Source organism: Papio anubis, chromosome 13, assembly GCF_008728515.1.
Source record: "Papio anubis isolate 15944 chromosome 13, Panubis1.0, whole genome shotgun sequence".
NCBI lineage: Eukaryota > Metazoa > Chordata > Mammalia > Primates > Cercopithecidae > Papio > Papio anubis.
In genome coordinates this window covers 94,537,455-94,552,871 of record NC_044988.1, presented here as the reverse complement: position 1 = coordinate 94,552,871, position 15,417 = coordinate 94,537,455, and the positions used below count along the sequence as shown (strand labels likewise).

The window sequence follows — 15,417 nt, the reverse complement described above, 5'->3', positions numbered from 1 at the left end:
GTTTGTCTGCCATTATCAATTAGAGAAATTTTGATAATTATTTTTATATAATTTTTTAAATACTTGTAACGTTAGATAATATTTGTGTCCTTTCTTTTTCTTTTTTTTTTTTTTTTTTTTGGTGAGTCTGGCTCTGCCCTTAGGCTGGAGTGCAGTGGCGGATCTCGGCTCACTGCAAGCTCCGCCTCCCAGTTCACGCCATTCTCCTGCCTGGCCTCGAGTAGCTGGGACTACAAGCCCACCACCTCGCCCGGCTAGTTTTTGTATTTTTCCAGTATTGGCGGCGGGGTTTCACTGTGTTAGCCAGGATGGTCACCGATCTCCTGACCTTGTGATCCGCCGATCTCGGCCTCCCAAAGTGCTGGGATTACAGGCAGACCTTGCAGCGCCCGGCCTATTTGTCTCCTTTCTACAAGTTACTTCTTATTTTCGTTCACAAAATAAACACCAATTGAAATACAACTTTTGGATCAATATTTTAGATACCATACTATGATATTAGCTCAGTGAAAATACTAAAACTAATGTTATCAAAACACACACACCTACTATATATATGTAACTAATGCTACATGCATAATATATAAAACGCATATTGTTATATATGACTAATATATGACATGTTTTTTATATGTGACTGTTTTTATATATACAGTTATACTCCAGAATTCGCCCAGCTTTCATCAATGTAGGGCTAAAGGGGAAAAAAATGGGGTGAGGAAGGAGGACATTTTAATCAAGGTGCCTTGACTGAGGAAAATGACAGCAACACAAAATCTAGTATTGAACTTTCTTGTTCCCAGAGCTCTGTTCTTGTGGTGTTGTATGGTTTTGTTTAATAAAATGAAGCTTAACAGCTCCTCGGGAATAAGATAATTTTAGTTATTATAAGACTTACATTGATTTTAAAGGAATAAGATATCCCTATATAACTTTACACTGGGCCTTCAGTTCACACTGATAAACACATGCTGGGCAGTTACTATAGAGCCAAGCTCAAGATCCCTGCCTGCAACCTGAGCTCATTGGTAGGGCTCTCTTATGCCAAGTTTACATAACAATCTTGCTTCACATAGATATATAATTGAGAAAATCTTGGGGAGTGGTCATAACCTGCAGACTTCTTTCCTATATCATTTTCAGCTTCACTTAAGGCAATAGTGGTATGTCAGGTTTTTTTTTTTTCTAAAATTATGGAAGAAGTCAAAGTGCAGAGCTTCCATGGTGTTAACAGAAGAAGTGTGTACCCTATTAACTATGTAGACAGTCAGGGTATAGTGGCTCACACCTGTAATCTCAGCACTGTGGGAGGCTGAGGTAGGAGGATTGCTTGAGCTCAAGAGTTCAAGACCAGCCTGGACAACATAGGGAGACCCCCATTTCTACCAGAAATAAAATTAGTCAGGTGTGGTGGCACATGCCTGTAGTTCCAGCTATTCGGAAGGCTGAGGTGGTAGGATCGCTTGAGCCCAAGTGGTTGAGGTTACAGTGAGCTGTGATCTTGCCACTGCTGATTGCGCCACTGTATTCCGACTTGGGCGACAGAGTGAGACCTTATCTCAAAAACAAAAAGCTATGGAGGCAGCAGAAAGAGTGTTCAACTGGGAATTTGTAAGAACCTGACTGGCAGTCTGTCCTCAGTTGTGATCCACTGAAGCTCAAGTGTTTAGTTGGACAATTTGCAGAAAATCTCAGAAGAGATAACTTAGCCCTGAGAAGAGTTAGGAATTGCTCATGTTCCTATAACTAAGGGTCCTCTAATTTGTTTGATCTGATTATCCTGCTAGAATGGTCTCCTTAACTAAATTTATCTGTTTACCAGAATTACCTAATATTAACATAACTGTAAAAACATTTGCTTCAGGTTGTGTGAAATTTGTATTTGACTCTTCTAATGATAGCATTTTGGTTAATAATTTCAGCTGCTTCTTAGGTCCATTCCAGGAATGAAGAGCAGTACTACATCCTTAGGAAATACAGTCATGTGCCACATAATGACATTTCAGTCGATGATGGACTGTATATACAACAGTGGTCCCGTAGATATAACGCAGTTGAAAAATTCCTATTGCACAAATACTTACCCTTGTGTTACTATTTCCTTACGATATTTAGTACAGTGACATGCTTCACAAGTTTATAGCCTAGAAGCAATAGGCTATATCATATTGCTTAGGTGTGTAGTAGGCTAGACCATCTGGGTTAGTAAGGATATGTGATGATGTTCACACAATGACAAAATCACCTAACAATGCATTTTTCAGAATGTATCCCCATGATTAAGGGACATATAACTGTATATAGTTAGTCACTAGTGTTCTTTTGGCTCTATGTGGAGGTCCTAGTAGGACTAAATATGTGTCATATCTTGCTGTCCTAGTTTAAGCTGAATTTCTGTTATACTGAAAGCTGCTCTAGTATTGGATATATTGTTTATTTTTATTGGCAGATTCATTAATTAAAACCCTTCTGTTTCTTTCACAGATGAGTGCCAAACCAAATATGGAAATGCTAATGCCTGGAGATACTGTACCAAAGTTTTTGACATGCTCACAGTAGCAGCTGTAAGTTTCTATTTTTAAAGTCTCATGTATGTTCCTGCCAATAACACATTGCATATTTTTATCTAGTTGTCATCTCAATTGTGTTGATATCTTTAGTATTCATTGATGAATTTAGATATGCCTGAGGTTATATGTTCAACTCTTTGTTATCCTTTTTTGCTAGTTAATAGATGAGCAGATTTTGTGTGTCCATGGTGGTTTATCTCCTGATATCAAAACACTGGATCAAATTCGAACCATCGAACGGAATCAGGAAATTCCTCATAAAGGAGCATTTTGTGATCTGGTTTGGTCAGATCCTGAAGATGTGGATACTTGGGCTATCAGTCCGCGAGGAGCAGGTTGGCTTTTTGGAGCAAAGGTCACAAATGAGGTAAAGCCAGCATTTTTGGAAAAGTAATTTGTAGATTGCTAATGGACTGCATAGAGAACTATGGTGGTCCTAGATAACTAACTTGTAGTCTAGCTTACTCAAAATATGGTGGCTGTGGATATTAAATTTCTAGTTTAGTTATTAATGTATGTCTTTTTTTAACGGTTAAATAAGATCACACAGCGAAAGCACCTACTCCAGCATCCACTTGGTAATAGTGGATAAAGTAAATGTTCTTTTCCTTTTTTTTTTTGAGCTGGGGTCTTGCTTGCTCTGTCGTCCAGGCTGGAGTGCAGTGGCATGATCTTGGCTCACTGCAACCTCTGCCTCCCAGGTTCAAGCAATTCTCCTGCTTCAGCCTCTTGAGTAGCTGGGACTATAGGCGTACACCACCATGCCCGGCTAATTTTTGTATTCTTAGTAGAGACGGAGTTTCACCATGTTGGCTAGGCTGGTCTTGAACTCCTGACCTCAGGTGATCCACTCACCTCAGTCTCCTGAAGAGCTGGTATTACAGGTGTGAGCCACTGTGCCCGGCCGGCCCCCTTCCTTTCAAATACTGTAGTTAAGTAACAAAATGTCAAGACCGAACTAGGCAGTACTTTTTTTTTTTTTTTTATTAAGACCTCAAATCACACAGATACAAACACTTTATTAGTTTCCTCTACAAGAGCCAATAACATCAATCTTTTTTTTTTTTTTTTTTTTGAGACTGAGGTTTCACTCATGTGCCCAGGCTGGAGTGCAGTGGCTTAATCTGCGGCTCCCTGCAGCCTCTGCCTCCTGGAGTTCAAGCAATTCTCCTGTCTCAGCCTTTACAGTAGCTGGGATTACAGGTGTGCACCAACACGCCTGGCTAATTTAGTATTTTTAGTAGAGACGGGGTTTCACCATGTTGGTCAGGCTGGTCTTGAAGTCCTGACCTCAGGTGATCTGCCCACCTTGGTTTCCCAAAGTGCTGGGATTACAGGCATGAGCCATCGCACCTGGCCTATGTCAATCTGTTTTTTTTTTTTTTTTTTTTTTTTGGCGGAGTCTTGCTCTGTCACCCAGGTTGGAGTGCAGTGACTGGTCTTGGCTCACTGCCAGCTCCGCCTCCCAGGTTCTTGCCATTCTCCTGCCTCAACCTCTTGAGTAGCTGGGACTACAGAGCCACGCCACCTGGCTGTCGTTTGTATTTTAGTAGAGATGGGGTTCACTGTATTGTAAGGATGGTGTCGATCTCTTGATCTCGTGATCCGCCCGCCTCAGCCTCCCAAAGTGCTGGGATTACAGGCGTGAGCCACCGCGCCTGGCCTTTTTTTTTTTTTTAAAACAGAAATCTCTGTTCATTTGAAATGCCAAGTAGATCCAAAGAAGGAAGATGGCAATTAAATACTTAAATTAATCAAAAGGCACTATGAGACCACCTAAAACCTACTGCCACAGTGGTAGTAGGCTAAGGAAGATCAAGCTACAGCAAATCATGTAATGTGAATGTTAGCGATTACATAGCAGGAAGCACATTTGCTTTCCAGAGGACTATGGTGCAGTGTTCCTTTGGGCCCAAGCGGATATTTGGCCAGGAAAGGATCAAGATGGATGAAGGTAAAGCCAAATCAAAGGAATAGGTACAAAAGAGAATCCAAGCTACGTAGTCAAGCAGATGATGATGAATCAGGCTTCTTCCTTCCAAGAAACATTTGCTGCACTGTGCTGCTTCCCCCCTCCACTACCCCCACCCCCCACCCCATGGCTGCTCAAGTCCAACTGCCTGTTCCTGCCTTACAGGGTGCTCAGCCACTGGGACTAGGTTTGGGGTTGCCCAGGGCTCTTGCCATAATTTAGCATAGACCTTGGGGAGAACTGCTCACACATGGGTTGGCTTCGTTGCTAGTTGTTCTCAACAAAGAAAACCCTGAAGCATTCACATGCAAGGTAGTCTGAGCTTCTCCAATCACAGTCAGACACCCCCACTATCCTCAAAAGTCTGAAATCTTGTAACAGCTGAGCTCTTGTTAAAGCTGCAAGACTCACAAAATCATCAAGGAAGCCAGAATGAGACAGTGCAGGTAGGAAGTCCCAGCAGTTAATCTCAACCCGTCTTTCTCCATTTCGGATAAGCTCAGATATACCTGATGTGGGATATTGAAAGCTACACTGGAGTAAGCTGGGTCTTCTGAATTTGTCATCAAATACCAAGGGAAAACAAGGGGTGGGGTGGATTTTATTCTTAAAAAACCTCAGAAGTAACTGTGTTATAAAGGGACATGATTGAATAGGTAAGAAATGGATTCTTCATTGTGAGTTTTCCTGATGGCTTCTGCAAGGATCATAGAGATGTCGATCACCTGTATTTTGGAGCGGTGCTTCATCTTGTCGTCCTTGGGTATGGTATTGGTGACTACTACTGCTTTAAAGCATGCGTTGTTGATGTGAGAAATAGCTGGACCACAGAAGATACTTGGAGTCAAGATAGCATAAACTCTGGTGACTCCAGCTAAGAGAAGTTTGTCAGCTGCATGGCAGATTGTGCCACAAGTGTCAACCATGTCATCCACAAGGATGGCCACCAGATCCTTCACATCTCCCACAAGCACCATGCGATCCACTTAATTGGCCTTCTTTGTGAATCAAGGCAAAGTCCACATTCAGCCTGTCTTCTATGGAGTTCACTCTCTTAGCTCCACCAGCATCAGATGAGACAATAGTGCAGTTCTTCTGCTCAGAGATATTCTCCCTTATCCACTTCAGGACACCTAGGTCTGCATATAAGTAGTTCACTGGGATGTCAAAAAAAACCCCTGAATTTGAGAAGCATGTAGGTCCATGGTGGTAATATGATCTGCACCTGCTACAGATAGCATATTTGCAACAAGCTTGGCTGAGATTGTCACCCAACTTGTCTTTCTTATCCTGCTGGGCATAAGGGAAGCATGGGATGACTGCAGTAAGCTGGCTGGCTGAAACAATCTTGCAGGTATTAATCATGATTAAAGGTGCCATTAAATTATTGTTGATTTCACCACAACCACTCCGAATGATGTAGACATTCTCTCCACGTACACTTTCGCCAATTTCCATACAGGTCTCCTAGTTGCTGAATTTCTTAGTCACTACCTTGCTGAGCTCCAGGCCCAGGCAGTCAGCAGTTTTCTGAGATAAGTCCTGATGGGAGCTGCTGCTGAAGATTTTGATATTCAGGATCCTGGCCAACTATCCTAAGCACTCTTCACTAAGTGATCACTGCTGCTGCAGAGACTGGAATCAAAGTCGGTCCAGAGACTCAATGCTAACAGCTTTGTGATGCTACCCAGCCATCTTCAAGATAGGCAATACTTTGAACTTTAACTGTTTTCAACTAAATACACACACACACACACGACTTTATATTGGGAAGCGCTCCAGCATCATAATGAAGTCAGAAAACTAGATTCTGATCCTGTATCAGTGCATCTTAATTTAGACAAGTTATTTATCTAGTCTGAGCTTTTGTTTCCTTAAGTTGCAAAAGAATAATCTCTTTCAGAATTATTGCAACATCTACACATACTATCAGTAAATTGTAGATACTGATAGTAATATCTTTATTATTAAATCAGAAAACACAAAATTTTGATTCATAGTACCTATTGAATGCTTTTTCTTCCAGAAATTTCTAACTATGTAGCTATACAGTTTCTATAGCTGTGTAGTTGACTCAGGCCAAAATTGCTCTGTTTGCCTAAACTTATTAAATTGTTGGGGATAATTATAGAGTGGGTTCTATAATCATGATGCATTTAGTAGTAATAGGATTTGGTATTTGAATGATTATTTTCTTACGTATGTAGGGTAATTGTTTTTTAAGTGCTAAATACTTACAGTGTCTTTCTAAATTGCAGTTTGTTCATATCAACAACTTAAAACTCATCTGCAGAGCACATCAACTAGTGCACGAAGGCTATAAATTTATGTTTGATGAGAAGCTGGTGACAGTATGGTCTGCTCCTAATTACTGCTATCGTTGTGGAAATATTGCTTCGATCATGGTCTTCAAAGATGTAAATACAAGAGAACCAAAGTTATTCCGGGCAGTTCCAGATTCAGAACGTGTTATTCCTCCCAGAACGACAACGCCGTATTTCCTTTGAGGCCTTCGCCCATCCTGCTGACCCATTTTTCTGCCCTCTTCTTACCCCAATTTTCTTGTATTACCTTCTACAATATACTTTTTATTGAGCACTTTGCTGCTGAAATGCTGCCTCTTGCCTTTTTTTTTTTTTTTAATTTTAAATTATCTAAATTTGTTGTTTGTTGTGGTGTCTATAGCAAAGTTTTTCTATCAATTTTCCCGCCATCCCATCCCCACCCTGGACTCATTTGAGAAGACTTGAGAAATGTCTTCATACTCACACTGCTGCATGTAGCTCTTGCTTATTTACTGGTCTGGGAAACAGGATGTGTTTCCTTTTTTTAAAAGCCAATTGACAGATTACACCTAAATACTCCTCCTTTTTGTATCATTCAGCCTTTTGTTTTAGTTTGGTAAGTTTTAAGAAATTTCAGCAGCAAAGTTGTTATTCAGTGGGCACGATGGACTCCAAATGCCTCAAGTTATGTATACCTGTCCCAGATGTAAACTTCATTGTCCTTTGTTGGATGATATTTTAAATGGATATAAAATAAATTGGTCTAAAGGGCTGCCCTCCTTGTTGTGTTTTTAAATTTTAGTTAAAAACTGCTACAGCTTATGACTTTGTACATTAAGATAATTGTATTGATCTTTTTTCAGATTCCTTGTATTTTTAATAAAGTAATCTTAAATAAAAGATAGGTTAAGTGTTAGAAATTTTAAACAGCTTACATTGTTAGTGTAAAGTTATCTTTTCTTTTTTCCTAATCAGAGTTCTTGACCCTTTGGTTATTGAGTTTAAAACTTCAATTGAAATTCAATAGTATTTATTTTTTAAAAAAATCACTAAACTGTGCCTAAAGAACATAACTGCCATATTAATGTTTTGGTTTATATCCTCTATAGTAATAGAAAAACATTTAATACTTGTAATGCTGATGTGTTAATTTGATACCAGTTGAGTAGAATGTGATCAATCCAGTTTACAATCTATCATGAGTATTATTAACTAAAATCTATGTACTTTTCAATAGGAATCATTCTTCTCTTGCTGTAACACTTGACCTTAACTTTTAGAAAGTGTTCATTTTTAAACTGCAACTGGAAAGGTTGAAAAGTCAGGACTCTTGTATTTGTGAACTGTAATCTGAAGCAGATTATTTAAAGTGTAGAAAAAGAAACAAGTTCTTTTTTGCAAAGATCTGTGATTCCATATTTCAGCTTTGTGTAAGTAATTTGAATATCCAAAGGGTTGTGATGATCAGTTCTTAATATGCAACTGTCCACTTAATAAGGACAAGTATTCCAGTATCTCTTATGACTGTAGTCATAAATGATGTTGGAATGCACCATTTTGTGAAATAGTTGGTATCCCTTTACTATAATTAATTTTTGTCATTCCGGGAAATATTTGTGAAGCCAGCCAATTAATAAAGCACTTTAGCATCTGTTCAGGTAGTTTTGAAAACAAACTTTTCCCCTTCAGGATAAGAACTTCCAGGTTACCTAAAAATGCAATAAAAATCTTTATAGTCTAAGCTTCTTGGCATATAATTTTTCATCAGGGTTTTCTTTTACTAAATGAGCACAATACTGTTTTGATTTTATTTTTTTCCCTCAAACCACCAGCTCCTTACATAGTTTTTAATTATATAGCTATATGAAAGAGGTGGCTAAGACATTTGCTGCACACACTTGAACTAATGTTGGGTCAGTAACTTCGTGTTACTGCCCTGACACCAGTGTAATTCAGGTGGAAAGGTATTTTTATCTTACAGGGATATGTAGCTATGTATTTTACTAATTGTGAAACACTGGAAATTAATGATGCAGACAACTTGGTGTGGTCTTTGAACAGCTCTCTGCAGTATTTTTTTTTTTAATTTCCTGTTACCATATATTGTATTTAAGTGCTCGCTTTCTACTTAAGTTGTACCAATAGAACTGGTAACTCCCAGCCCTCCCTGTTTGACACTCCTTAGCTTAGATTGATGTAGTTGTTTTTGTTATCCCTATAATGTGACTTTTATTTTTAAGTCATCGTGTACTGCATTTGTTTGTCACTAGTTGGGCACGTGCCAATAATATTCTCTCCATTCCTTAACTGCCATCTCTGTTTTGCCTGATTTCTTTTCAACTGAATAATGGCTTTTTGCATGGAAAAAATAGTTTTTACTATTAGATGGGTAAAGGGAAGAGAGAGCTAATGTATTGGACTTTGTGAGCCTACAAGGAATATTTTGGATCCCTCCAATAAATAAGGGCTATGTACTATATAGAGTAATCATGTGGTGGAAGATACTTGCAAGTCATAGATTTATGGGCAGGAGGATTTGTTACTCCCTGTATCTAGGCTGAATGTAAAATCCCTTATGTTGTATCAATGGGGGTAAGAACTATTTTTATTTGCCTATGATATACTTGGTTTCTAATAAAGTGCCCTAGGCTCTAGTGAGAACTGTCTACTTTGAATTGCCATTTACTCCCTTTCTTCATTTGGCCGATATGCTCTTGGCTAGCTTTTTATAAGTTAATGTGTTTCCCTAAAAAGTTTCACTACTTTATTTGAGTGTGATCCTAAAATGCCTGGATCAATAGTACATCTCATATGCAACTTGCATCAGCTCCTATTCTGTCTGGATGTCTAGAACTGTTGGAAGATTTTGACGTCTTAAGCCCTAGGTTTTGCTTTGGGAAATAAGGTTTGAAATATTGTTCATTGCATTAAGATTTGTGTGTGTTTGCTTTGTAAGCCCAGCACCAGGTTTTGGAAAATGCCTGTACTGTGAAAGTAAATCAGGACTCTTTCTGAGCCTCTTTCATTGTCAGAAATAGAATTGCTTTCCATCAGCTTCCAGGAAATTGTGTATCTGAAGTCGAAGAGATTTAACAGCAAGAATCCAGATTTTTAAATGTAATTGTTTTTTAAATGCTAATGTTTGTAAAGCACCTTCAGTTCTTCGGATGAAAGGTGCTATATTCCCTCAGTGTAAATTAATAAAAAGATTATAGGAAGTTTGTCAAAAAATTTAATGCATAGTCTGTAGTATGTCCTGACAAGAAGTTAGCATTTTATATAAGAAATTAAAAAATGCTTATTCCTCCACTTGGTTGCTTGACTGGTAAACAAAAGTGAAATCTTTTTTTTTGTTTTGTTTTGCATTTGACTCTGAGCTAAGTGTTCCAACTCTTTAAAGGCAATGTTTATTGTTACAACCTCGATCCAGTGCCCAGAACTATGCTTCATGAGATCATTACAACTCTTTAAATTGTGTATTTACAGTGTGCAGTGATGCTGACGAAATACACAGTAGTAAACCAAAAAGAAACATTTGGAAAGTCCCCTAGCATAATGCCAGACACACTAGACGCTTGGGGAAGGTTGGTTCTGCATTCCCCTCCTGTTAGTTTTCTATTTCTCTATCAACTTCTTGGTGAATTTGTGCCTTTACCCTCATGAGAGTAGGCTTATGCTGGCTTAGATCATTCAGATGTTTTCTTAATTCAAAAATGCGTGGCATTTATAGATTTGTGTTGTCAACAAAAATACTACATAAGTATATTCCACTCAATCCCTAGGCACCCACTATTCTCAGCAGCACTCTGCTTTTGTATATAAATGGTGGGTTATAAAAGACTGCATGGAGGCATTATGGAATAGCACAGGCTTTGGGATCAGATCTAGGTTAAAACCCCAGCTCTGCCATGCAGTAATAGCAACTAACCTGTATTCAGCATATGTAGCTAAATTGTTACGTTCTTTATTTTGTGATGCCCTTGCTATGGGTCTATAACTATATTACCTTTAATTTTTTTTTTTTTTCTTGGTAGAGAGGGGGTCTCCCTATGTTGCCCAGGCTAATCTTGAACTCCTGGCTGAAGAGATCCTCCTATCTCGGCCTTCAAAAGCACTGGGATTACAAGCATAAGATTCTGTGCCCAGCCCAAACTTTAATTAATTTTGTTCATCCTTCTCGAACTTTTTTCCCCAGATGAGGAAATAGGCTTAGAGAGGACAGGTGACTTGTTTAAGGTTGCACAGGAGAGCTGGAACTTGAATCCCTAGCGGGCACACCAGAGTACATCTTCAGCCCTCTATTTTAAGCAATATTGGTTATTGTAGCTGTGTGACCCTGAAGAAATTGAATTTTCTGAATCTTAAATTTCTGTGTCTAAAATAAGAGAGTATCAGACAGGGTTAATCTCAGAAATAGCACACACAAAGCACCCAGTGTCTGGTCCAAAGCTGCTTTTTATTAAGGGCTCATACTCATAGGCCATTTGTTCAAATTCATTGTAGTTGGGAAGAATAATCCAAGGCAATGTGTAATTGCTAACATAGTATAGATTTTGTAAGTACAACACATCTGGAGAAGGAAATGTTCGATGTAGGATGGAGTAATTGGTGAAAATACAGAGGAAGTGTGAATTAAATGTGGTCTGGAATGATGGGATTTGTGTCTTAGAGTAAAAACAACCAGAGATCACTTGGACACAATGTGAAGACTTGAGGATCCTTTTTGGGAAGGCGTAAGAAATGAATAGCTTCTGTTCTATTGACAATATCTGATATATATCAGTGAGGATTGGTCAGTTATAGAAGATGCTAAAAATCAGGCAGTGGTTTTTTAACAAGGAATGTAATAAATGTATTTCAAGATTACTTCCCTAGTGAGTTGATGATCCCCCTTCGTCTGACACAAATTATTCTGCAGTTCTTTCCTCTGGCTTGATAATATGGGTGGAAACTGGTGGTTGAGATTGAGCTGATTTGTGGTTCTGTGACTAGAATTACATGAAATACTAATTTGGGGGGCCAACAGAGATTTGACATTTTTTCTTTGTCAAAGCAATTTTTCAAATCCTGCTACAATTTACCATCAGTATTACTTCATAAATGGAAAGTCATTTTACCATTAAAGATATAGGTAGGACCATCTCAGAAAAAAAGACAGCTCTTTACGCCAAATACATTTGGTTTTATGAAAAACTAGTATCCTAATATTTGCCATTTATGGAGATCAATGAGAGATTTTCCCCACCCCAATGTTGACATGTACTACTCGAGGCTGTCATATTATTGAGGCATAAAAGATGTTCTAATAAAATGGAAGTGGCTTGAGAGAAAGTTTTATGCCGCCTCCCAACTCCGAACAGATGCTAAGAATTTACTAAACAAGTGCACACAGGAGGAGTGATTTAGAGAGGCCTTCCCACCTTCAAGAATTTTATAATACGTTAATGAGCTGAGTCTTATTTTCAGGGATGGCTTTGTTAAAGCAGAAGATGATGGGTAACTAATTATGCTTATGAAAGGCAGTTTTGCATGCTTGTCTGTCAAAAAATACAGTAAAATTTATTTTAAAATTGATTAATTGGTGTAGAACTTGCAATGGTCACAGAATCAGGATGGTCTGCTTACATTCAGGGATGAAATTTGTCCAGGCCTTTCAAAATAGAACACGTTGCTTTTAGTATGGCATTGGTTCTGTTTGCAGTACTGATTTTTCTTTCACGGAAATTAAAAAAAATCTTGCTTTCTTAAAAGCCTGCACCCAAGCTAGTGATCTTTTCTGCAGAGGACTGAGCATCCCAACTATGCTTTATTTTGGTGGATTCTTACAGTTTTCTGGCTGGGTCCTTTTTGAAGGGTAGCTGTGAGCTGTGAGACAATTTCAGCAAGATGTAGGGACAAGGATCGCATTCGAGGTGGCTTAAAAGGAAACACGTGTGTGAGAGTTGCCTCACTGTCTCACCTGCTAGAGGAAACTGGGAGATTTCAGGGTTTGTTTTCGGTCCTGGCATGGTGCAGAGGTGGAGGGGCGCCAGCAGGTGTGCGGGATGCAGGACGCAAAGCCAGGAGAACCTGGGGCAGGTGTCTGGCGCCGGGGGTGCAGTTCCTATTTTTCGGCGCTTGGTGGCGCTCGGGTCTCCTCCGGCCCTGCTAGCAATCTCTAAGGCACCTCCGCTGCCACCTGCAGTCTCAACCAAACCTCTGGGTGGGCAGCGCGGGATGTGATGGGCCGAGCGTCCAATCGACTGACAGGTTTCCGTCCACACTACTGAGCTAGCCAATGGGAGCCGAGGAGAGGCGCGGAGAAGGCGGGCCCCGCGGCAAGCCTGGCAGAGGCGCGAGGCCCTCCTCCCGCCTCTCCGCCTACTCCAGCCTCCGCCGCCTCAGCTTCCCGAGCGAGCCCTGCGGCCGCCGGAGCAGCTCCCGCGGCGGAGCAGGAGCCGGATGGTCAGAGGAGCCCGGCAGCCCCAGCAGCCGCGGAGTCGCCTGGCCCCCAGGTGGGGCAGGGGCTGGGTGGAGGCCGGGATTGGGGATGGGGCGGGGACCAGGGAGCGGGCCCAGGGGCAGCGGCTCGGGGCCGCGGAGCATTCGGGGCGCAGAGACCGGAGGGGCGGGGGGTGCAGGCTGGGGGGATCTGGGGGGCGCCTGGAGGCGGCGGCACGGGCTGGGCGCGATCGCATCCTCGAGGCCAGGTGAGAGGGGCGTGTGAGGGAAGGGGCGCCGAGGAGTGAGGCTGGCGGCGCGGGGCCGGGAGGGGCAAGGCGCGCGCGCCCCCGGAGGGGCCGTGGAATGCGGGGGTCGCCGGGCCCGGAGAGGCGGGGCGTGGAGAGGGCAGTGTACGGTCGGGAGCGGATGGGCACAGGAAAGGGGAGGCTGGGGGAGCTTACGGGGGTGACGAGGCAGACAATGAGTAGGTGGAGGTGGGTGATTTTGGGGAGCTGGGCTGTGACGAGCAGGGGTTGAAGATGGGGTGAGGGACCAGGAAGGTTTGGGCTCAGGGGGAATTAGGGGAACGGTGAGTCCCAGGAGTGCTTGGTCTTGGGAAACAGGGCATAAGGCGTTTGTAAGGTCAGGTCTGGGCTTGGCGAGCCTGTGGTCCCAGAGGGTGGTCTGTTTAGTTCCTGACTGGCACGGTAGCGCCGGGAGATGTTTTCTTGTATATTACTTTTAGTTACTGTCTTATTTGTTTGGTCTGTAGACTGACTGGCACAGTGGAGAAACCGCCTCGAAAACGGAGAAGCAGGTAAGGCAGTGCCTTCCTATTTTGCTTCATGTTTTTCTTTGCTTGGCTGCACCTGTGCCGTACTGCATAATTGTACACTGTCAGTAGATGAAGTTTCTTATTTATCCCCTTTTTAAAATAAAATAACCACATGCATGATTTTTCTTTTGAGGACTTCAAATTATTACCTCTATAGTCGATTTTTTTTTTTTTTTTTTTGGTATCTAAGATAATGTGGGAAATCTTGAGAGATCCTACTTTTTTACTTTATGATGTTGTGTTAGGATCTCAGCTAGTTTTTTTTTTTTTTTTATACCTTAGCCATAATTTCAGTTTCTCCTGCATCTCTGTTTAAAAAGCTCATCTTGGCTGGGGTGGCTCATGCCTTCAATCCCATGAGGCATGAGATTTGGGAGGCTGAGGCAGGAGGATCATTTGAGCCTGGGAGTTCAAGACCAGTCGGGGCAACAGAACAAGACTCCGTCTCTATAAAAAATTGAAAAACTAGCCGGTCCCATAAATATATACACCTACTATGTACCCACAAAAACAAAAAATAAAATTAAAAAAACCCACAAAAACTAACTAGCTGAGCAGGTGTTGTGGACCTGTAGTCCCAGCTTCTCAAGAGGCTGAGGTGGGAGGATTGCTTGAGCCCAGGAAGTCAAGGCTGCAGTGATGCAGTGAGCCCTAATCATGCCACTGCACTCCAGTGTGGGGAACACAGCAAGACCCTGCCTCAAAAAAATGAAAGAACCTAATTTTATTGAGCATCTACTATGTGCCAAGCACTGTGTGCGAATGCTCTATATGTATCTTCTCCTGTAATCCTCAAAGCACCCTAAGAGAATATGTAGTGTTGTCACTGTTTTACAGAAGAGGGAACTGTGACACAGAGGGGCCAAATATTTACCCAGAATCATGCATCTAGTAAAAGATAAAACCAGGATTTGAATCTAGACAGTCTGACTCCAGAGCTTAAGCTCTTAACTGTTATACCATAATGCTCCTACTAAATATACAATTGAAAGTAGCTTTTCTTATTGATTTATCTTTTGTCGTTGGACACTGTGTGGTTAACTCGAATGGTTGAACCTTAGAAAAACAGAAACAAAGAGTTTAAGTAGTCCACAAACAAAATGAATTAGTCCTTGAGTAATGAAGACGAAGATATATTTATCACATAAACATTTTTGACTGCATTCCATGTGAGAGGTACTACATAGCAATTCTGTGTAGTCATTAGATGATTCCTTTTTCACAGATGTTGGCATTGGCCTAGAGAAAGTAAGCTACTGTAGTTTTGTGACCAGTAGGACTACTTTCATAGTTAATATCTGGCAAGTTATTGATGTTAATAGACAGAAAATC

The 15,417-nt window shown here is 41.0% G+C and overlaps 2 protein-coding genes and 1 pseudogene across 8 annotated transcripts in view; 2 read left to right on the top strand and 1 right to left on the bottom strand.

Moving 5' to 3' along the window:
• The window catches only part of PPP6C (protein phosphatase 6 catalytic subunit), a 40,922-nt gene extending 31,420 nt beyond the window's left edge, over positions 1-9,502 (top strand). For both annotated transcript variants that reach the window (XM_021927667.2, XM_003911951.3), the window contains 3 exons: positions 2,485-2,564; positions 2,728-2,937; positions 6,801-9,502. In XM_021927667.2, coding sequence (XP_021783359.1) covers positions 2,485-2,564; positions 2,728-2,937; positions 6,801-7,049 — 539 coding nt within the window. In that variant the 3' untranslated portion in view covers positions 7,050-9,502. The remainder of the gene's footprint in view (positions 1-2,484; positions 2,565-2,727; positions 2,938-6,800) is intronic.
• On the bottom strand, positions 4,729-6,540 carry LOC103878516 (annotated as a pseudogene).
• Positions 9,503-13,151: 3,649 nt separating the features above from the next.
• Positions 13,152-15,417, top strand: part of SCAI (suppressor of cancer cell invasion) — a 188,988-nt gene continuing 186,722 nt past the window's right edge. For 2 of the 6 annotated variants that reach the window (XM_031654509.1, XM_031654511.1), the window contains exons 1-2: positions 13,152-13,321; positions 14,023-14,067. In XM_031654509.1, the coding sequence (XP_031510369.1) occupies positions 13,269-13,321; positions 14,023-14,067 (98 nt within the window). In that variant the 5' untranslated portion in view covers positions 13,152-13,268. The remainder of the gene's footprint in view (positions 13,322-14,022; positions 14,068-15,417) is intronic. The other 4 variants (XR_004178000.1, XR_004178001.1, XM_031654510.1 and 1 more) reach the window with 3 other exon arrangements.